A 21,650-nucleotide genomic window follows, 5' to 3' on the forward strand; every position below is an offset into this window, starting at 1 on the left:
CTCCTGTAGTATGTCTGCAGTCTCTGACCATCTCCTGTAATATGTCTGCAGTCTCTGACCATCTCCTGTACTGTGTCTGCAGTCTCTGATCATCTCCTGTATTATGCCTGCAGTCTCTGACCATCTCCTGTATTATGTCTGCAGTCTCTGACCATCTCCTGTATCATGTCTGCAGTCTCTGACCATCTCCTGTATCATGTCTGCAGTCTCTGACCATCTCCTGTAGTATGTCTGCAGTCTCTGACCATCTCCTGTATTATGCCTGCAGTCTCTGACCATCTCCTGTATTATGTCTGCAGTCTCTGACCATCTCCTGTAGTATGTCTGCAGTCTCTGACCATCTCCTGTAGTATGTCTGCAGTCTCTGACCGTCTCCTGTACAATGTCTGCAGTCTCTGACCATCTCCTGTAGTATGTCTGCAGTCTCTGACCATCTCCTGTACAATGTCTGCAGTCTCTGACCATCTCCTGTATCATGTCTGCAGTCTCTGACCATCTCCTGTACTATGTCTGCAGTCTCTGATCATCTCCTGTAGTATGTCTGCAGTCTCTGACCGTCTCCTGTACAATGTCTGCAGTCTCTGACCATCTCCTGTATCATGTCTGCAGTCTCTGACCATCTCCTGTACTATGTCTGCAGTCTCTGATCATCTCCTGTAGTATGTCTGCAGTCTCTGACCATCTCCTGTACTATGTCTGCAGTCTCTGACCATCTCCTGTACTATGTCTGCAGTCTCTGACCATCTCCTGTAGTATGTCTGCAGTCTCTGACCGTCTCCTGTAGTATGTTTGCAGTCTCTGACCATCTCCTGTACTATGTCTGCAGTCTCTGACCATCTCCTGTAGTATGTCTGCAGTCTCTGACCATCTCCTGAAGTATGTCTGCAGTCTCTGATCATCTCCTGTATCATGTCTGCAGTCTCTGATCATCTCCTGTAATATGTCTGCAGTCTCTGTATTCCCTTTGAAGGAGTGTATATATATTGTATTAATTGTGTCCAGCTGCCTTCTGGATTTTGACCAGCAGAGGGCAGCCTGTGCGCTTCTGCCTCCTATTATCCCTCGACGTGGCAGCAGGTGGCGCTGTTGTGGCTGCTGCTGCAAGCACACGGTGATAAGAGAGAGCTGGCGGCCATTTTCTTGGAGACCAGTGACGAGGACATGACTTCTTGTAGAATTATTAGAAAATGTAGCTTTGTGTCAAGTGTCTGACGTCATCAGTGTGCGTCGATTGGGTGGTGTGAAGGTCCTCCTGAGCAGGTGAGGACATAGAATTGTTCTGTATGGATTGATCACACTGTCATTGTTCCCCAAATCCACCAATCAGATTCCAGGCTGGGGGGGAGGGGGTAACAGGATATTTGAAGGAGATTACTGTGCATGACCTCAGCCATGCTGGGGTTTGTATATGAGGTGCACACAGAGGGTTCCTGGGTTTCTCAGTAGTGCTGGGGCCAAGGGTTCAGGTTTGCAGGGGGGGGGGAAAGGGGGTGCTGGGGGTGTTGAAGCAGAGTTGGGGTCCCCGGTAGATAAAGGGGACAGAGCAGAACTGGGGTCCAAGATGATAGAGCATACATGCGTAGTGATGAGGTCCCGAGATGATGGCGCAAAGTTGGGTTCCCAAGATGATAGAGGAGAGTTGAGGTTCTGGGATGACAGAGCAGAACCTGGGGTGCCAATATGATTGGGCAGATTTGGGGTTTCTTGGATGATGGGGAAAAGTCAGGGTCCCAGGATGACATAGCGGAGTTAGGGGGGGGGGGGGGGTCTCCAGAATGCTGCATAGTTTTAAGGGCTCAGATTGGTGGAGCAATGTTGGGTTTCCAAGATGTCAGAGCAGTGCTAGGGTGCCAAGATGATGGAGCGGAGTTGGGGTTCCTGGAAGATGGAGAAACGCCAGGGTCCTGGGATGACTAAGTGGTGCTGAGGTCCCAGGATTGTGGAGAAGAAATGTTGGGTTCCCAAGATGTTGAGGTCCTGGAATGACAGAGCATAACTAGGGTGCCAACATGATGGAGCAGAATTGGGGTTCTTGGATGATGGAGGAAGGTCAGGGTGAGTGCTGAGGTCCCAGGATGACAGAGAGGAGTTGGGGGGGGGGGGGGGTCTCCAGAATACTGCATAGTTCTAAGGGCCCAGGATGGTGGAGCAATGTTGGGTTATCAAGATGACAGTACTAGGGTGCCAAGATGATGGAGCGGAGTTGGGGTTCCTGGAAGATGGAGAAACGCCAGGGTCCTGGGATGACTACGTGGTGCAGAGGTCCCAGGATACTGCGTAATTCTAAGGGCCCAGGATGGTGGGGAATGTTGGGTTCCCAAGATGACAGAGTAGAGTTATGGTCCTGAGATGACAGAGCAGAACTAGCGTGCCAACATGATGGAGCAGAGTTGGGGTTCCTGGAAGATGGAGAAACGCCAGGGTCCTGGGATGACTAAGTGGTGCTGAGGTCCCAGGATTGTGGAGAAATGTTGGGTTCCCAAGATGTTGAGGTCCTGGAATGACAGAGCATAACTAGGGTGCCATCATGATGGAGCAGAATTGGGGTTCCTGGATGATGGAGGAAAGTCAGGGTGTCGGGATGACTAAGCAGTGCTAAGGTCCCAGGATGACAGAGAGGAGTTGGGGGGGGGGGGGGTGGTCTCCAGAATACTGCATAGTTCTAAGGGCTCAGGATGGTGGAGCAATGTTGGGTTCCCAAGATAACAGTACTAGGGTGCCAAGATGATATAGCAGAGTTGGGGTTCCTGGATGATGGAGAAAAGGCAAGGTCCTGGGGTGAATAAGTGGTGCAGAGGTCCCAGGATGCTGCGTAATTCTAAGGGCCCAGGATGGTGGAGCAATGTTGGGTTCCCAAGATGATATAGCAGAGTTGGGGTTCCTGGATGATGGAGAAAAGGCAAGGTCCTGGGATGACTAAGTGGTGCAGAGGTCCCAGGATACTGCGTAATTCTAAGGGCCCAGGATGGTGGGGAATGTTGGGTTCCCAAGAAGACAGAGTAGAGTTATGGTCCTGAGATGACAGAGCAGAACTAACGTGCCAACATGATGGAGCAAAGTTGGGGTTCCTGTATGATGGGGAAAAGTCAGGGCCCCAGGATGACTAAGTGGTGCTGAGGCCCTAGGGCAGTGATGGAGAACCTTGGCACCCCAGATGTTTTGGAACCACATTTCCTGTGATGCTCAACTACACTGCAGAGTGCATGAGCATGATGGGAAATGCAGTTCCAAAACATCTGGGGTGCCAAGGTTCTCCATCACTGCCCTAGGATGACATAGCGGAGTTGGGGGTCTCCATAGTTCTAAGGGCCCAGGATGATGGAGCAGAGTTGGGGTTCCTGGATAATGGAGAAACGCCAGGGTCCTGGGATGACTAAGCGGTGCTGAGGTCCCAGGATAGTGGAGTAATGTTGGGTTCCCAAGATGTTGAGGTCCTGGGATGACAGAGCAGAACTAGGGTTCCATCATTCATGGTGGAGCAGAATTGGGGTTCCTGGATGATGGAGGAAAGTCAGGGTGTCGGGATGACTAAACGGTACTGAGGTCCCAGGATGACAGAGAGGCGTTGGGTTCCCAAGATGACAGTACTAGGGTGCCAAGATGATCTAGCAGAGTTGGGGTTCCTAGATGATGGAGAAAAGACTAAGTGGTGCAGAGGTTCCAGGATACTGCGTAATTCTAAGGGCCCAGGATGGTGGGGAATGTTGGGTTCCCAAGAAGACAGAGTCGAGGTATGGTCCTGGGATGACAGAGCAGAACTAGAGTGCCAACATGATGGAGTAGAGTTGGGGGTTCCTGGGCGATGGAGAAAAGCCAAGGTCCCGGGATGACTAAGCGGTGCTGAGGTCCCAGGATGGTGGAGCAATGTTTGGTTCCCAAGATGTTGAGGTCCTGGGATGACAGAGCAGAACTTGGGGGGCTTACAAGTTAAAATCTGTATTTTTTGTTAGAAAATGACTTGGAACCCCCAAACATTATATATATTACAGAGACCCTAGAGAATAAAATGGTAATAATCGTGGTTCTAATTTTATCCAGAATCGTGCAGCTCTACCACTCGGCTATCCAGGGACTCCGAATCTGCTCTGTCGTCTTGGGACATTAGCGCAACGTTGTTCTGCTAAGACCCCAATTCTTCTCTATCATCCTGTGACCTCAGCCATGCTCAATCAATCCAGTGACCCCCCCCCCAACACTGCTCAGTCATCTTGGAACATCAGCACTGCTCAGTCATCCCAGGACCCGCTCCAACTCTGCTTCATCATCTGGGGACCCCAGCTGTGCTCTGTCATTCTAGGACCTAAGCCATACTCTATCATTCCTGGGACCCCCAACTGAGTGATTCTGATATTGTGAGATGACATAGCAGAGTTTGGGGTCCCGTCTCAGGATGACAAAGTAGAATTGAGGTACCAAGATGATGAAGAAAAGTCAGGGTCATGGGTTCACAGAGTGTTGCTGATGTCCCTGGAGAACTGAGCAGCTGTGGGCTCCTGGAATGACTGAACTGTGTGGAGGTCCCAGGATGATGGAGCGGAGTTGGGTTCCTGGAATGACTGAGTAGTGTTGGGGTCCTGGAATGACTGGGTACTGTTGGGTTCTGGGACGATGGAGCAGAATTGGGGTCCTGGAATGACTGAGTGGTGTTCGGGTCCTGGGACGATGGAGTAGTGTTGGGGCCCTGGAATGATTAAGTAGTGTTGGGGTCCTGGAATGACTGAGTAGTGTTGTGTCTTGGGACGGTGGAGCAGAATTGGTGTCCTGCAATGACTATGTAGTGTTGGGGTCCAGGAATGACTGAGTGGTGTTGGGGTCCTGGGACGATGGAGCAGAGTTGGGGTCCTGGGACGATGGAGCAGAGTTGGGGTCCTGGGACGATGGAGCAGAGTTGGGGTTCTAGAATGACTGAGTGGTGTTGGGTCCTGGAATGACTGAGTGGTGTTGGGGTCCTGGGACGATGGAGCAGAGTTGGGGTCCTGAAATGACTGAGTGGTGTTGGGGCCTGGGACGATGGAGCAGAGTTGGGGTCCTGAAATGACCGAGTGGTGTTGGGGTCCTGGGGCGATGGAGCAGAGTTGGGGTCCTGGAATGACTGAGTGGTGTTGGGGTCCTGGGACGATGGAGCAGAGTTGGGGTCCTGGGACGATGGAGCAGAGTTGGGGTCCTGGGACGATGGAGCAGAGTTGGGGTCCTGAAATGACTGAGTGGTGTTGGGGTCCTGGGACGATGGAGCAGAGTTGCGGTCCTGGGACGATGGAGCAGAGTTGGGGTCCTGGGACGATGGAGCAGAGTTGGGGCCCTGGAATGACTGAGTGGTGTTGGGTCCTGGGGCGATGGAGCAGAGTTGCGGTCCTGGGACGATGGAGCAGCGTTGGGGCGATGGAGCAGAGTTGGGGTCCTGGGACAGTAAAGCAGAATTGGGGTCCTGGAATGATTGAGTGGTGTTGGGTCCTGGTATGATGGAGCAGAGTTGGGGTCCTGGAATGACTGAGTGGTGTTGGGTCCTGGGGCGATGGAGCAGAGTTGGGGTCTTGGGACGATGGAGCAGAATTGGGGTTCTGGGACGATGGAGCAGAGTTGGGGTCCTGGAATGACTGAGTGGTGTTGGGTCCTGGGATGATGGATCAGAGTTGGGGTCCTGGGACGATGGAGCAGAGTTGGGGTCCTGGAATGACTGAGTAGTGTTGGGGTCCTGGGATGTTGGAGCAGAGTTGGGGTCCTGGGACGATGGAGCAGAGTTGGGGTCCTGGGACGATGGAGCAGAGTTGAGGTCCTGGAATGACTGAGTGGTGTTGGGGCCTGGGACGATGGAGCAGAATTGGGGTCCTGAAATGACTGAGTGGTGTTGGGTCCTGGGACGACGGAGCAGAGTTGGGGTCCTGGGGAGACGGAGCAGAGTTAGGGTCCTGGGGCGACGGAGCAGAGTTGGGGTCCTGGGGCGACGGAGCAGAGTTGGGGTCCTGGGGCGACGGAGCAGAGTTGGGGTCCTGGGGAGACGGAGCAGAGTTAGGGTCCTGGGGCGACGGAGCAGAGTTGGGGTCCTGGGACGACGGAGCGGAGTTGGGGTCCTGGGACGACGGAGCGGAGTTGGGGTCCTGGGACGACGGAGCGGAGTTGGGGTCCTGGAATGATGGAGCAGAGTTGGGGTCCTGGGACGATGGAGCAGAGTTGGGGTCCTGGAATGACTGAGTAGTGTTGGGGTCCTGGGATGTTGGAGCAGAGTTGGGCTCCTGGGACGATGGAGCAGAGTTGGGCTCCTGGGACGAAGGAGCAGAGTTGGGGCTCCTGGGACGAAGGAGCAGAGTTGGGGGTCCTGGGACGGCGGAGCAGAGTTGGGGTCCTGGGACGGCGGAGCAGAGTTGGGGTCCTGGAATTACTAAGTAGTGTTGGGTCCTGGGACGATGGAGCAGAGTTGGGGTCCTGGAATGACTGAGTGGTGTTGGGGTCCTGGGATGATGGAGCAGAGTTGTGGGTCCTGGAATGACTGAGTGGTGTTGGGGTCCTGGGACGATGGAGCAGAGTTGAGGTCCTGGAATGACTGAGTAGTGTTGGGGTCCTGGGACGATGGAGCAGAGTTGTGGGTCCTGGAATGACTGAGTGGTGTTGGGGTCCTGGGACGATGGAGCAGAGTTGAGGTCCTGGAATGACTGAGTGGTGTTGGGGTCCTGGGACGATGGAGCAGAGTTGAGGTCCTGGAATGACTGAGTAGTGTTGGGCTCCTGGGACGACGGAGCAGAGTTGGGGTCCTGGAATGACTGAGTAGTGTTGGGGTCCTGGGACGACGGAGTGGAGTTGGAGTCCTGGAATGACTGAGTGGTGTTGGGGTCCTGGGACGACGGAGCGGAGTTGGGGGTCCTGGGATGGCGGAGCAGAGTTGGGGTCCTGGAATGACTGAGTAGTGTTGGGCTCCTGGGACGACGGAGCGGAGTTGGGGCGATGGAGCAGAGTTGGGGTCCTGGAATGACTGAGTGGTGTTGGGGTCCTGGGACGATGGAGCAGAGTTGGGGTCCTGGGACGATGGAGCAGAGTTGGGGTCCTGGGACGGCGGAGCAGAGTTGGGGTCCTGGAATGACTGAGTAGTGTTGGGCTCCTGGGACGACGGAGCGGAGTTGGGGCGATGGAGCAGAGTTGGGGTCCTGGAATGACTGAGTTGTGTTGGGGTCCTGGGACGATGGAGCAGAGTTGGGTCCTGGAATGACTGAGTGGTGTTGGGTCTTGGGACGACGGAGCAGAGTGGCGTCCTGGAATGACTGAGTAGTGTTGGGGTCCTGGGACGATGGAGCAGAGTTGGGGTCCTGGAATGACTGAGTGGTGTTGGGGTCCTGGGACGATGGAGCAGAGTTGGGGACCTGGGACGATGGAGCAGAGTTGCGGTGTCCTGAGAAGACTGAGTAGTGTTGGGTTCTGGGACGATGGAGCAGAGTTGGGGTCCTGGAATGACTGAGTGGTGTTGGGGTCCTGGGACGATGGAGCAGAGTTGGGGTCCTGGGACGATGGAGTGGTGTTGGGGTCCTGGGACACAGGTGACCACATGGAATGATTTCTCTGTTCTGTGCAGGAAGAAGATGGCGGCGCCCTCGGCTCAGGAGAGAAAGGCATGCTGGGACTCCAGGGACCGCTACTGGCAATGCCTGGATGACACCAAGGAGGACAAGGACAAGTGCCAGCAGATCAGGAAGGGCTATGAGCAGAGCTGTCCGCTGACATGGGTAGGTCACATGATCACTGCCGCCAGCCGGCGTCACCGTTACATTTTAGAAAATGGAGATGGCAGCCAATCAGATCCCAGCCACTGACGTCCACCCAGAACGAGTCCCGCACCCACCCAGACCCGCACTCGGGCCCTTTCACGCAAGCGATCCGATCAGGTCCGCGTGTCGGGGGAGCCCAGCGGCGGGGGTACCACAGACTCGATGTCTGCCGGTGACTTGTCGGTATGGTTCCCCTATCGAGATGGTTCCTGTCGTGACTACTAACAGGACGGCGATCTGCCTTGTTTACATAGGCCGTTCACTGTTCTCCCCGTGTACTGAACAATCGGCAGGTGCCGGTGATCTGACGATATGGTTCCTCCTATCGAGATGGTTCCTGCCTTGACTTGCGCAGGCGCAATCCTTGCCGACGAAAATCACCGAACCTCCAGGGCGATGTGGAATTTAAGGTAAGTGGCCAGTCGGCCTCCTGGCTCTTTTTTTAACATCCTCCAATCCATGGGGACGTTAAGGAATGAGCCTGGATGCCGCCAGAGGTTCAGAGATTTCCGTCGCCTGCGCAGTCACGACAGGAACCATCTCGATAGGGGAACCATACCGACAAGTCACCGGCAGACACGCTCACGACCCCGGTCCGAAGCTCTGTGACGGCGCCCGATCGCCGCCAGTCACAGGAGCTGAAGAACGGGGAGAGGTGAGTCTAAACAAACCTCCATTCTTCTGTGTGGCAAAGTCAGTGATCGTCTGTTCCCTGATATAGGGAACGACGATCAATGACGTCACACGTTCAGCCCCACCCCCCCCCCATGCAGTTAGAAACACACATGAGGTCACATGCGCCCCCTAGTGGGTAACTCCTTCACCGCCATAGCGGTAATCGGTGCATTTTTATAGCATTTTTTGCTGTGAAAATGACAATGGTCCCAAAAATGTGTCAAAATTGTCCGATGTGTCCGCCATAATGTCGCAGTCACGAAAAAAAATCGCTGATCGCCGCTATTAGTAGTAAAAAAAAAAAAAATTAATAAAAATGCCATAAAACTATCCCCTATTTTGTAAACGCTATAAATTTTGCGCAAACCAATCGATAAACGCTTATTGCGTTTTTTTTTTTTACCAAAAATAGGTAGAAGAATACGTATCGGCCTAAACTGAGGAAAAAAGATGTTATATATATTTTTGGGGATATTTATTTTAGCAAAAAGTAAAAGAATTGAATTTTTTTCCAAATTGTCGCTCTATTTTTGTTTATAGCGCAAAAAATAAAAACCGCAGAGGTGATCAAATACCACCAAAAGAAAGCTCTATTTGTGGGGAAAAAAGGACGCCAATTTTGTTTGGGAGCCACATCGCACGATCGCGCAATTGTCAGTTAAAGCGACGCAGTGCCGAATTCGCAAAAACTGGCCGGGTCCTTTACCTGCATAATGGTCCGGGGCTGAAGTGGTTAAGGACCGAGCCTCTCTTTCAGATATGTTGTTATAAACAATTTTTTTTTTGCTCGAAAATTACTTAGAACCCCCAAACATTATACTTTTTTTTTTACAACATAGAGAATAAAATGGCGGTCGTTGCAATACTTTCTGTCACACCGTATTTGCGGTCTTTCAAGCGCACTTTTTTTGGGGAAAAAAATCACTTTTTTTAATTAAAAAATAAGACAACAGTAAAGTTAGTCCAATTTTGTTTTTATATTGTGAAAGATAATGTTACGCCGAGTAAATTCATTCCCAACATGTCACGCTTCAAAATTGCGTCCGCTCGTGGAATGGCGACAAACTTTTACCCTTAAAAAATCTCCATAGGCGACTTTGAAAAAATTCTACAGGCTGGATGTTTTAAGTTACAGAGGAGGTCTAGCACTAGAATTATTACTCTCGCTCTACCAATCGCGGCGATACCTCACATGTGTGGTTTGAACACCGTTATCATATACGGGCGCTCAAATTTGCTTGGAATCTAGCAAAAGTTAGGAGCCAGAAAACGCGCCCCGTCCCGACGAGCTCGCGCGCAGAAGCGAACACATACGTGAGCAGCGCCCGCATATGTAAACGGTGTTCAAACCACACATGTGAGGTATCGCCGCGATTGGTAGAGCGAGAGCAATAATTCTAGCCCTAGACCTCCTCTGTAACTCAAAACATGCAACCTGTAGAGTTTTTTAAATGTCGCCTATGAAGATTTTAAAGGGTAAAAGTTTGTCGGCATTCCACGAGCGGACGCAATTTTGAAGCGTGACATGTTGGGTATGAATTTACTCGGTGTAACATTATCTTTCATAATATTAAAAAAAAATGGGGATAACTTTACTGTTGTCTTATTTTTTAATTAAAAAAAGTGTAATTTTTTCCCCAAAAAGTGCGCTTGTAAGACCGCTGCGCAAATACTGCGTAACAGAAAGTATTGCAACGATCGCCATTTTATTCTCTAGGGTGTTAGGATAAAAAATATATATAATGTTTGGGGGTTCTAATTAGAGGGAAGAAGATGGCAGTGAAAATAGTGAAAAATTACATTAGAACTGCTGTTTAACTTGTAATGCTTAACTTGTAATACCAACGGCCACCACCAGATGGCGCCAGCTTACACAAGGAAGAGCTGGGGACTTCACACAAAAAAAAAAAAGTCCTGGCGACCGGGATTTGTCGAGCCCCGCGGGCGCTGCTCACGTATGCGTTCGCTTCTGTGCGCGAGCTCGTCAGGATGGGGCCCTTTTTTCTTTTTCTTCTTTATTTTATTTATTTTGACACTGTTTTAAAAAATAATAAAATGGTGTCACTTTTATTCCTATTACAAGGAATGTAAACATCCCTTGTAATAGAGAAAAGCATGACAGGTCCTCTTATATATGAGATCTGGGGTCAAAAAGACGTCACGTCTCATATTTACACTAAAATGCAATAAAAAATAAATGTCCCTTTAAGAGCTAAGGGCGGAAGTGACCTTTGGACGTCATGCCCGCCCCCTGCTATGATACGGAGATGGATGGGGGCCATCTTGCCCCTCACTCGTCTCCATACCCAGCACGAGAGAGGACCGATCCCCCTCCGCCGCTCTCCCGCTGCCGATAACGGTGATCTTGCGGCGAATCCACGGCAGAGACCACCATTATCATAAACTAGACCACCGCCTGAAGAGATGGGTACCTGGGTTATGGCAGCTATCCCTTTTTAAAGTGCCGGGGTGTGTATATATATATATATATATATATATATATATATACTGGGCGGTCCAGAAGTGGTTAAAGAGAAGAGAGGCGCCTCTAAGTGTAGCAATACGTTTCTAAATGTTGTCCCTTCATTAAATGTAACCATATTGCTACACTTAGAGGCGCCTCTCTCCTCTTTTATACTCAGTGGTGACATGACGCTACTTCTATATCGGTGTACACTTTATTTGGGTGTACGGTCGCACGACTGCGCAATAGTCAGTTAACCACTGGGGGCCCGCGCTATAGCCGAATGACGGCCACGGCGCGGGCCTAAAAATCCGAGAGGCCGTCAATAGACGTCCTCCCCTGCAGGGTGCGCGCGGCACGCGCTGTGATCACCGAGTCCCTGAGACTCGGGTGATCACCGCTCCGTGTAAGGGGTCGGTCCCGGCCCCTTGCCACGTGATCAGCTGTCAGCCAATGACAGCTGATCACATGATGTAAACAAAGGATCGGTAATCTTTTTTTTTTTTTTTTTTCTGTCAGCATGAGGAGAAAAAAAAGCCGATCACCGGCTTGTTTACAAGGGACATCGGTCCCAAAGAGGAAGAGGCAATTCTGCCTCATCTGTGCCCTAAAATACCGCCTGTCAGTGCCACCTATCAATGCCCACCAGTGGTGCCAATCGGTGCCACTTAATAATGCTGCCTATCAGTGTAACCTACCCGTGCCGATCAGTGCGCATTATTGACACCCATCAGTGCCCATTATTGCCACCCATCACTGCCACCTATTAGTGCCACTTCTCAGTGCCACCTCTCAGTCAGTGCCGCACATCGGTGCCCATCAGTGCAGCCTCACCAGTGTACATCAGTGAAGGAGATGCCCATGAATGCCACCTATCATTGCCCACCAGTGGTGCCAATTAATAATGCTGCCTATCAGTGTAACCTACCAGTGCCCATTATTGCCACCCATCAGTGCCCATTATTGCCACCCATCACTGCCACCTATTAGTGCCACTTCTCAGTGCCCACCAGTGCCACCTCCCAGTCAGTGCCGCACATCGGCGCCCATCAGTGCAGCCTCACCAGCGTACATCAATGAAGGAGATGCCCATGAATGCCACCTATCAATGCCCACCAGTGGAGCCAATCAGTGCCACTTAATAATGCTGCCCATTATTGCCACCGATCAGTGCCCATTATTGCCACCCATCAGTGCCCATTATTGCCACCCATCAGTGCCCATTATTGCCACCCATCAGTGCCCATTATTGCCACCCATCAGTGCCCATTATTGCCACCCATCAGTGCCCATTATTGCAACCCATCAGTGCCCATTATTGCAACCCATCCGTGCCCATTATTGCAACCCATCCGTGCCCATTATTGAAACCCATCAGTGCCCATCACTGCCACCTATTAGTAAATTAGTAAATCTTGTGGATCTGAAGCGGTCCTACGTTGTACAGAATTTGGCTCTTCCAGGGTCGGTAGTCGGATAAAATATCGACTGATCATTTTTTCTCTCTTTTTCTCTCTCCAGATTAAATACTTTGATAAGAGACGAGATTATCTGAAGTATAAAGCCGAAATGGAGCGCAAAGGGTTTGAGCCGCTGGCAGAAACCGCCAAGAACTCCTAGCGCGCCTTTCATTACAGAGACTGGGCTTTCTATAAAGACTCCACGTTCTAGATCGCCTTTTATTGGGAGCCGGAAACCAAATCTGAAGACCACCCCGCGGGTTCTGCTCTGCTTTGTATATACAGAATTTATTAAATGACTTTGGACTATATATATATATATATGAAGTGTGTGGCGTCTGTCTAGGACAGTGATGGAGAACCTCGGCACCCCCGGATGTGTTGGAACTACATTTCCCATGATGCCCCGAGTTGGAGTGGATCATCATGGGAGATGCAGTTCCGAAACATCCGGGGGGGTGCCGAGGTTCTCCATCACTGGTCTCGGGGTCCTATTGGAGGTGATCCTTTTATGGAACAGCCAATGGTGATGGGGCAGAAGGCTGCAGCCTCACAGCTTATTGCGGTGGAAGTATAACCTCCTATTTAATCACTAAGGCCGCATTCACACCTGAGCGTTTTGTCGCCTGAAGCGCGACGCTCAAAGACGCTAGAGGGGAAAAATAACATTATTCCCTAAAACGCCTGAATTTCAAACAAGTCCCGGACCCTTTTTTTGACGCGCAAATTGGGCGGCTTGGGTGTTTTCCATTGGTACCAATGACCTGTACAAAAGCGCGGTAAAAAACGCTGCGTTTTGTCGCGGCAAATCGCAGTAAAAAACGCCGCAATTTGTCGCGGTAAAAAACGCCGCAAATTGCCTACGCTTAGGTGTGAATGCAGCCTAAGGCTCCATTCACACCTGAACGCGGCGTATTGTGCCGCGACAAATTGCAGCGTTTTGTCCCGCGATTTGCCGCGACAAAACGCGGCGTTTTTTTACCGCGGTTTTCGCTGGAGGGGTGATTTACACATTGTCGGCTATGGCCGAACGCCGAAGCCGCCTGAAAAAAAGGGTCAGGGACTTGTTTTGAGCTTCAGGCGTTTCGGCGTTTCGGCGTGGAGATGTGAACCATCTCCAAAACCGACAATGTTAAATCACCCCTCCAGCGTATTTCAGGCTGCAATAGCGTCGGGCGTAAAAACGCCTAGGTGTGAATGGAGCCTTAAGGACCGCCGCACGGCGATATACGTCGGCAGAATGGCATGGCTGGTCACAGGGACGTATAGATACGTCCCCTTTAAGAGCCCAGCCATGGGTCGCGAACCGGTCCGAAGCTCCGTGACTTGCGCCCGCGGGACCCGAGCGCCGCCGGTGTCCCGCGATCGGTCCCCGGAGCTGAAGAATGGGGAGAGATGAGTGTAAACACAGCTTCCCCGTTCTTCTGTGTGGCAGTGACACTGATCGTCTGTTCCCTGATATAGGGAACGACGATCACTGACGTCACACGTCCAGCCCCGCCCACCTACAGTTAGGCTGCATTCACACCTGAGCGTTTTGTCGCCTGAAGCGCGACGCTCAAAAACGCTAGAGGGGGAAAAAATACATTATTCCCTATGGAGATAGTTCACATCTCCACTCCAAAACGCCTGACGCCGAACGCCTGAAGCTCAAACAAGTTAGGGCCCTTTCACACCGGTGCGTTTTTGCCGCATTTTCGCGGTAAAAATAGCGCTATTAAAACGCTCCCCATGCCCCTCTCCATTGGAATGAATTAAAAACGCGGTAAAATCGCAGTGTTTTACCGCGATTTTAACGCTCCGTTTTTACCGCGGTTTTTAATTAATTTCAATGGAGGGGGCATGGGGAGCGTTTTATGGGCGTTTTAATAGCGCTATTTTTACCACGAAAACGCACCAGTGTGAAAGGGCCCTTAGAATCGGGCGGTTTGGGCGTGTTTGAGCGTTTTCATTTCCCATAGAAAGTAATGGAAAAGCTCGATTCAAGTGACTAGCGCGACAACGAGCATTTGCTACGGGCGTTTTGTCGCTTTAATCAATAGAACATTTCACTCAGGCAGAAGATAAAAAAAATCTACCAACATAGCAACAAGTGACGAAAAGATGATAATTTTTCCTATTGGCTAAAATAAAAAACGTCGGACGACGCTGTATGCAAACGCGCAAATAAGCATGAATACGCGCGACAAAACGACCGAACAACCTACGTTCAGGTGTGAATGCAGCCTTGGAAACACACATGAGGTCACACTTGACCCCCTACAGCGCCCCCTAGTGGTTAACCCCTTCACTGCTGTTGTCATTTTCACAGTAATCGGTGCATTTTTATAGCACTTTTCGCTGTGAAAATGACAATGGTCCCAAAAGTGTCCGATGTGTCCGCCATAATGTCGCAGTCACGAAAAAAAAATCGCTGATCGCCGCCATTACTAGTAAAAAAAATAATAAAAATGCCATAAACTTTTGCGCAGACCAATCAATATACGCTTAATGCGATTTTTTTATTTTATTTTTTGTTACCAAAAATATGTAGAAGAATACGTACACGTCACGAAAAAAATCGCTGATCGCCGCCATTAGTAGTAAAAAAAAAAAAAAATTATTAATAAAAATGCCATAAAACTATTCCCCGTTTTGTAAACGCTATACATTTTGCGCAAACCAACCGATAAACGCTTATTGCGATTTTTTTTTTTTTTTTTTACCAAAAATATGTAGAAGAATACGTATCGGCCTAAACTTAGGAAAAAAAAAAAAACGTTTTTTTAATATCTTTTTTGGGGATAGTATAGCAAAAAGTAAAAAAAGGTGCATTTTTTTTTCAAAATTTTCGCTCTATTTTTGTTTATAGCGCAAAAAAAAAACCGCAGAGGTGATTAAATACCACCAAAAAAGAAAGCTCTATTTGTGGAGAAAAAAAAGGACGTCAATTTTGTTTGGGAGCCACGTCGCACGACCGCGCAATTGTCCGTTAAAGCGGCGCAGTGCCGAATCGCAAAAAGGGGCAAGGTCCTTAACCTGCATATTGGTCCGGGGCTTAAGTGGTTAAAACAAAAATGTATTCTGCAGCACTTGTAGGTATATTCATTTTTTTATAATCCCACAATCACCAGCGAAGTCCACCTAATTCAGCTTGGTGTGATGGTGTGACAACAATGCTGCACTGTTCCTGAGAGCAATGCGTGATGGAGGGTGACCCCCACTGGGTCTTTACACCCAGGAAGTGGGTGTATTACACAGGTATCTGCACCTCCCTCCCCCCTGAAAGGTGCCAAATGTGACACTGGAGGGGGGGGGAGGGTTCCAAAAAGCAGAGGCTCCATTTTTGTGTGGACCCCTCCACTTTTAACCACTTAACCCCTGGACCATATTGCTACCCAAAGACCAGAGCACTTTTTGCGATTCGGCACTGCGTCGCTTTAACTGACGATTGCGCGGTCGTGCGACGTGGCTCCCAAACAAAATTTGCGTCCTTTTTTCCCCACAAATAGAGCTTTCTTTTGGTGGTATTTGATCACCTCTGCGGTTTTTATTTTTTGCGCTATAAACAAAAATAGAGCGACAATTTAAAAAAAAAAAAAAAGCAATATTTTTTACTTTTTGCTATAATAAATATCCCCCAAAAATATATATACAATTTCTTTTTTTCCCTCAGTTTAGGGCGATACGTATTCTACATATTTTTCGTAAAAAAAAAATCGCAATAAGCGTTTATTGATTGGTTTGCGCAAAAGTTATAGCGTTTACAAAATAGGGGGTATTTTTATGGCATTTTTATTAATAATTTTTTTTTTTTTTACTACTAATGGCGGCGATCAGGGTTTTTTTTTTTCCGGTACTGCGACATTATGGCGGACACATTTTTGGGACCAGTGGCATTTTTATAGTGATCAGTGCTATAAAAATGCATTGATTACCATAAAAATGCCACTGGCAGGGAAGGGGTTAACACTAGGGGGGCGGGGAAGGGGTTAAGTATATTCCCTGGGTGTGTTCTAACTGTAGGGGGGGTGGCCTCACTAGGGGAAATGACTGATCGCTGTTCATACATTGTATGAATAGAGGGTCAGGCATTTCTCTTCCTGACAGGACCGGGAGCTGTGTGTTTACACACACAGCTCCCGGTCCTCGCTCTGTAATGAGCGATCGCGGGTGCCCGGCGGCGATCGCGCCCGCACACAGGAGTCGGGGGCGCGCACGTGCCCCTAGTGGCCTGCGAGAGATCCGACGTAGAGCTACGGCGTCTCGCGCAGGGGTGCCAACCTTCCGCCGTAAAACGACGGCGGCTGGTCGGCAAGTAGTTAAGAAAGGTCTGGATTCTTTCCTAAACTGGGGAGTGACATTTGTAGGTAAAGTTGATCCGGGGAAAATCCGATTTGCCTCTCGGGAAGGAATTTTTTTCCCTGCTGTAGCAAATTGGATCATGGCTCTGCGCCTTCTTCTGGATCAACTGTGGGTTAAGGATTGTGTATACGGGATTGCATGATATTATTTTTTTATATATATATGGTTGAACTTGTGTCTTTTTTTCAACCTCATACACACGGTCAGATTTTATGCGGACAAAGCGTAGGACCGAGGGAGTTGGCTGTGAACTTGTCTTGCATACAAACAGCAAAGAATTGTCGGCCAACAAACGCAAAACTACATGGTTTCTCGGCTCTTTAGCGCTACCTTTTGGGCAACTTCTGCTAATGTTGTGTTATGGTGAGCGTGCGTGTTTGTACTTTGGATTTTTTGTCCGAAGGACTTGTGTACACACAATTGGATAAAACGACAATTTTAAAGCATGCTATCCCACATTTGTCCGTGGAAAATCCAACAACCATTGTCCGATGGAGCGTACAAATTTATGGACACTTAAAGGGCAACGTACCTGTACGTGTCTGTGCCCAGCCATGCCATTCTGCTGACGTATATCGGCGTTAGGCGGTCCTTAAGTGGTAAAGGGGTTGTAATGTCTTGTTTTAAAAAAAATAAGAAACAATGGTATACTTACCTCCTCTGTGTAATGGTTTTGCACAGAGCAGCCCGGGTCCTCCTCTTCTTGGGTCCCTCTTTGCCCCTCCCCCCTATCAAGTGCCCCCTCAGCCAGCAGCTCTCTATGGGGGACAATGGAGCCGAGTCTAAGCTCCGTGTATCCATTCAGACACAGAGCCCTGACCTGCACCGCCCCCCTCTCTCCCCCGATTGGCTGACTGACTTTGACGGACAGCCGTAGGAGCCAATGGCGCCACTGCTGTGTCTCAGCCAATCAGCAGTGTCGTCCCGGAAAGGCTTAGACACTCGTAAACATCGCTGGAGAGAGAGGGGGGGGGGGCTCAGGGTAAGTATTAGGGGGGCTGCTACACACAGGTTTTTCATCTTAATGCAGAGAATGCTTAAGGATTAAAAAAAAATGTTTAGACATCAGCATCCCCCCCCCGAGCCCTCAATCCATCCAGCACTGTGCATGTCTGCGGCTCCTCCCCCACTTCCCTGTCTCGCTGGCTTTGATGGGTACCAGGAGCCATTGGCTCCTCCCAGTGCTGTCAATCAAAGCCAGTGACGAGGGACCGGGGACAAGTTCCGCTGTCCGCGTCGATGGACTTGGGAGCAAGCGCGCACACGTGCCCCCATGGGAAGCGGCTTCCGGACACTGCTGATCACAGCTTGAGGTAAAGAGCCAATCAGCGACTCTTTACCACGTGATCAGCTGTGTCCAATCACAGCTGATCATGGATGTAATTTAGAAGGCGGTCATTGGCACTCCTACCCTCACGCTGAGTCTGGGTCGTCATATGCTGCGGCCGCCGTTCACAGCGGGGGGGGCTTTCCGGTGTGTCCCTGTTCACCGATTCAGGTGCGAATTCGGGCCTAAGACGCACAGGACCCCCTTTTTCAATGTGGCCGCCCTGGATCTGTGCGAACCGGTGACTTGTTGGTATGGTTCCCCTATCCAGATGGTTCCTGTAAGGACTGCGCAGGTGCAATCCTTGCCTATGGAAATCTCCGAACCTCGGCCGGCATCCAGGCTCATTCCTTAACACCCCCGTGGATTGGAGGATGTTAAAAAAAGAGCCAGGAGGCCGAGCGAATCGTCCGAACGAAGCCGAGGACGTGAGGCCGACTGGCCACTTTCCTCAAATTCCACGTCGCCCTGGATGCCGGCCGAGGTTCGGAGATTTCCGTCTATAAGGATTGCGCCGGCGCAGTCCTTACAGGAACCATCTGGATAGCCGGAACCATATTGGCAGATCACCGGCTCAATTTAGAGCCGATCACACTCTACTGTTATGCGAATTGGATGCGGAGAATCCAACACCCAATCCGTATAAGTGGGAATCCGGCCTCACAGCAGGAGAGGGGCGCCGATGAAGGCTTCTCTAAAAGGTATATCTACACTGATAATCAAGGCAGTCCAAACAGTGCCCACCAGTGCTGCCAACGTGTGCCCACCAGTGCTTTCTCATCAGAGCACATCAGTGAAGGAGAAAAATTACCTGTTTCCCAAAAAAAAAAAGGTTGTTGTTCCCCCCCCCCCCCAAAATGTTCAGTTATTCAACAAAAAAATAAAAACCCCAGTGGTGATTAACCTCTTCACGTCCACAATATAGCCAAATGACGGCTACAGTCCATCAATAGACATCCTCCCGTGCTTGAGTGGCCTGCGCGCCCCCTGCAGGGCGCGCGGCTCGCTCTGTGATCAGCGAGTCTGGATCACAGATCGGAGTATAGGGCCAGTCCCGACCCCTTATCACGTGATCAGCTGTCAGCCAATGACAGCTGATCACGTGATGTAAACAGCCAGTGAAGTCCCGATCAAGCTTATCTGTGCCTACATGTGCCACCTACCAGTGCCCACCAATCAGTGCCTCATAAACAATGCTGGCCATCTGTGCCACCCATCAGTGCTGCCTGAAAAATAAATAGAGTGGAAATTTCCTGATGGGGACACCTGTTTTTGTGACAACTAAGGAGAGAACTCTATTTATTTTCCAGTTGTGACAGGAAGTGAGTAGAGGGGACATTTTCCAATGGAAATACCTGTTCCTGTGGTGGCCAAGCATTCATTTCTACTCACTTCCTGTTGTCACTGAAAAAGAAATAGGAGGGAAATCTTCCTACGGGGACACCTGTTCTTGTGATGGCTGAGGAAAGTTTCCTACTCGCTTCCTGTTGTCCCTGGAGAAGAAATAGAGGGATCATTTTCCTGTGTGGACATCTGTGACAGCTATGGAAAGATTTCCACTCACTTCCTGTTGTCACTGGAATAGAAACAGGAGTGGAAATTTCCTGGTGGGGACACCTGTTCTAATGACAGCCAAGGAGAGATTTCTGCCCACTTCCTGTTGTCACTGGAAAATAAATAAATAAATAGAGGGGAAATTTCCTGATAGGAACACCTGTTCTAATGACAGCTGAGAAGAGATTTCTACTCATTTCCAGTTATCACTGAAAAATAAATAGAGGGGAAATTTCCTGATAGGAACACCTGCTCTTGTGACAACTAAGGAGAGAACTCTATTTATTTTCCAGTTATGACAGGAAGTGAGTAGAGGGGACATGTTTCAATGGAAATACCTGTTCCTGTGGTGGCCAAGGATTAATTTCTACTCATTTCCGGTTGTCACTGAAAAAGAAATAGGAGGGGGAATTTTCCTACGGGGACACCTGTTCTTGTGATGGCGGAGGAAAGTTTCCTACTCACTTCCTGTTGTCCATGGAGAAGAAATAGAGGGAACATTTTCCTGTGTGGACATCTGTGACAGCTAATGAAAGATTTCCACTCACTTCCTGTTGTCACTGGAATTTTCCTGATGGGGACACCTGTTCTAATGACAGCCGAAAAGAGATTTCTGCCCACTTTCTGTTGTCACTGGAATTTCCACTCCTGTTTCTATTCCAGCGACAACAGGAAGTGAGAAGAAATATCTTCTCAGCTGTCATTAGAACGGATTTCTGCCCACTTCCTTTTGTCACTGGAACAGAAACAGGAGTGGAAATTTCCTGGTGGGGACACCTGTTTTAATGACAGTCGAGAAGAGATTTCTGCTCACTTCCTGTTGTCACTGAAAAATAAATAAAGGGGAAATTTCCTAATGGGGACACCTGTTCTTAGGACAACTAAGGAGAGAACTCTATTTATTTTCCAGTTGTGACAGGAAGTGAGTAGAGGGGACCTTTTCCAATGGAAATACCTGTTCCTGTGGTGGCCGAGGATTAATTTCTACTCATTTCCTGTTGTCACTGAAAAAGAAATAGGAGGGAAATTTTCCTATGGAGACACCTGTTCTTGTGATGGCTGAGGAAAGTTTCCTACTCGCTTCCTGTTGTCCCCGGAGAAGAAATAGAGGGATTATTTTCCTGTGTGGACATCTGTGACAGCCAAGCAGAGATTTCCACTCACTTCCTGTTGTCACTGGAATAGAAACACAAGTGGAAATTTCCTGGTGGGGACACCTGTTCTAATGACAGCTGAGAAGAGATTTCTGCCCACTTCCTGTTGTCACTGGAATAGTAACAGGAGTGGAAATTTCCTGATAGGGACACCTGTTCTTGTGACAACTAAGGAGAGAACTCTATTTATTTTCCAGTTGTGACAGGAAGTGAGTAGAGGGGACATCTTCCAATGGAAATACCTGTTCCTGTGGTGGCCAAGCATTCATTTCTACTCATTTCCGGTTGTCACTGGAATAGAAATAGGAGGGAAAGTTTCCTACGGGGACACCTGTTCTTGTGATGGCTGAGGAAAGTTTCCTACTCACTTCCTGTTGTCCCTGGAGAAGAAATAGAGGGAACATTTTCCTGTGTGGACATCTGTGACAGCTATGGAAAGATTTCCACTCACTTCCTGTTGTCACTGGAATTTTCCTGATGGGGACACCTGTTCTAATGACAGCCGAAAAGAGATTTCTGCCCACTTCCTGTTGTCACTGGAAATTTCCTGATGGGGACACCTGTTCTAATGACAGCCGAGAAGAGATTTCTACTCATTTCCAGTTGTCACTAAAAAATAAAGGGGAAATTTCCTGATGGGGACACCTGTTCTTAGGACAACTAAGGAGAGAACTCAATTTATTTTCCAGTTATGTGACAGGAAGTGAGTAGAGGGGACATTTTCCAGTGGAAATACCCGTTCCTGTGGTGGCCGAGGATTAATTTCTACTCACTTCCAGTTGTCACTGAAAAAGAAATAGGAGGGAAAATCTTCCTACGGGGACACCTGTTCTTGTGATGGCTGAGGAAAGTTTCCTACTCACTTCCTGTTGTCCCTGGAAAATAAATAGAGGGAACATTTTCCTGTGTGGACATCTGTGA

The 21,650-nt window shown here is 49.5% G+C and overlaps 1 protein-coding gene across 1 annotated transcript; it reads left to right on the forward strand.

The window, feature by feature from the left end:
- The first annotated feature begins 1,153 nt into the window (after positions 1-1,153).
- On the forward strand, positions 1,154-12,669 carry LOC120928806 (cytochrome c oxidase assembly factor 6 homolog). The gene is made up of 3 exons (XM_040339813.1): positions 1,154-1,260; positions 7,559-7,709; positions 12,412-12,669. Exons 2-3 carry the CDS (start codon positions 7,566-7,568, stop codon positions 12,508-12,510), a joined length of 243 nt encoding a protein of 80 aa, XP_040195747.1. The 5' UTR covers positions 1,154-1,260; positions 7,559-7,565; the 3' UTR covers positions 12,511-12,669.
- The last annotated feature ends 8,981 nt before the right edge of the window (positions 12,670-21,650 follow it).

The sequence above is a fragment of the Rana temporaria genome, chromosome 2 (assembly GCF_905171775.1).
Source record: "Rana temporaria chromosome 2, aRanTem1.1, whole genome shotgun sequence".
NCBI classification, from domain to species: Eukaryota; Metazoa; Chordata; class Amphibia; order Anura; family Ranidae; genus Rana; species Rana temporaria.

Excerpts from the sequence above, each read along its gene's own strand:
- LOC120928806 (XM_040339813.1), top strand. The coding sequence starts at position 7,566 with ATGGCGGCGCCCTCGGCTCAGGAGAGAAAGGCATGCTGGGACTCCAGG. Across the intron at positions 7,710-12,411 it reads AGAGCTGTCCGCTGACATGG|ATTAAATACTTTGATAAGAG; the intron begins GTAGGTCACATG and ends TTCTCTCTCCAG.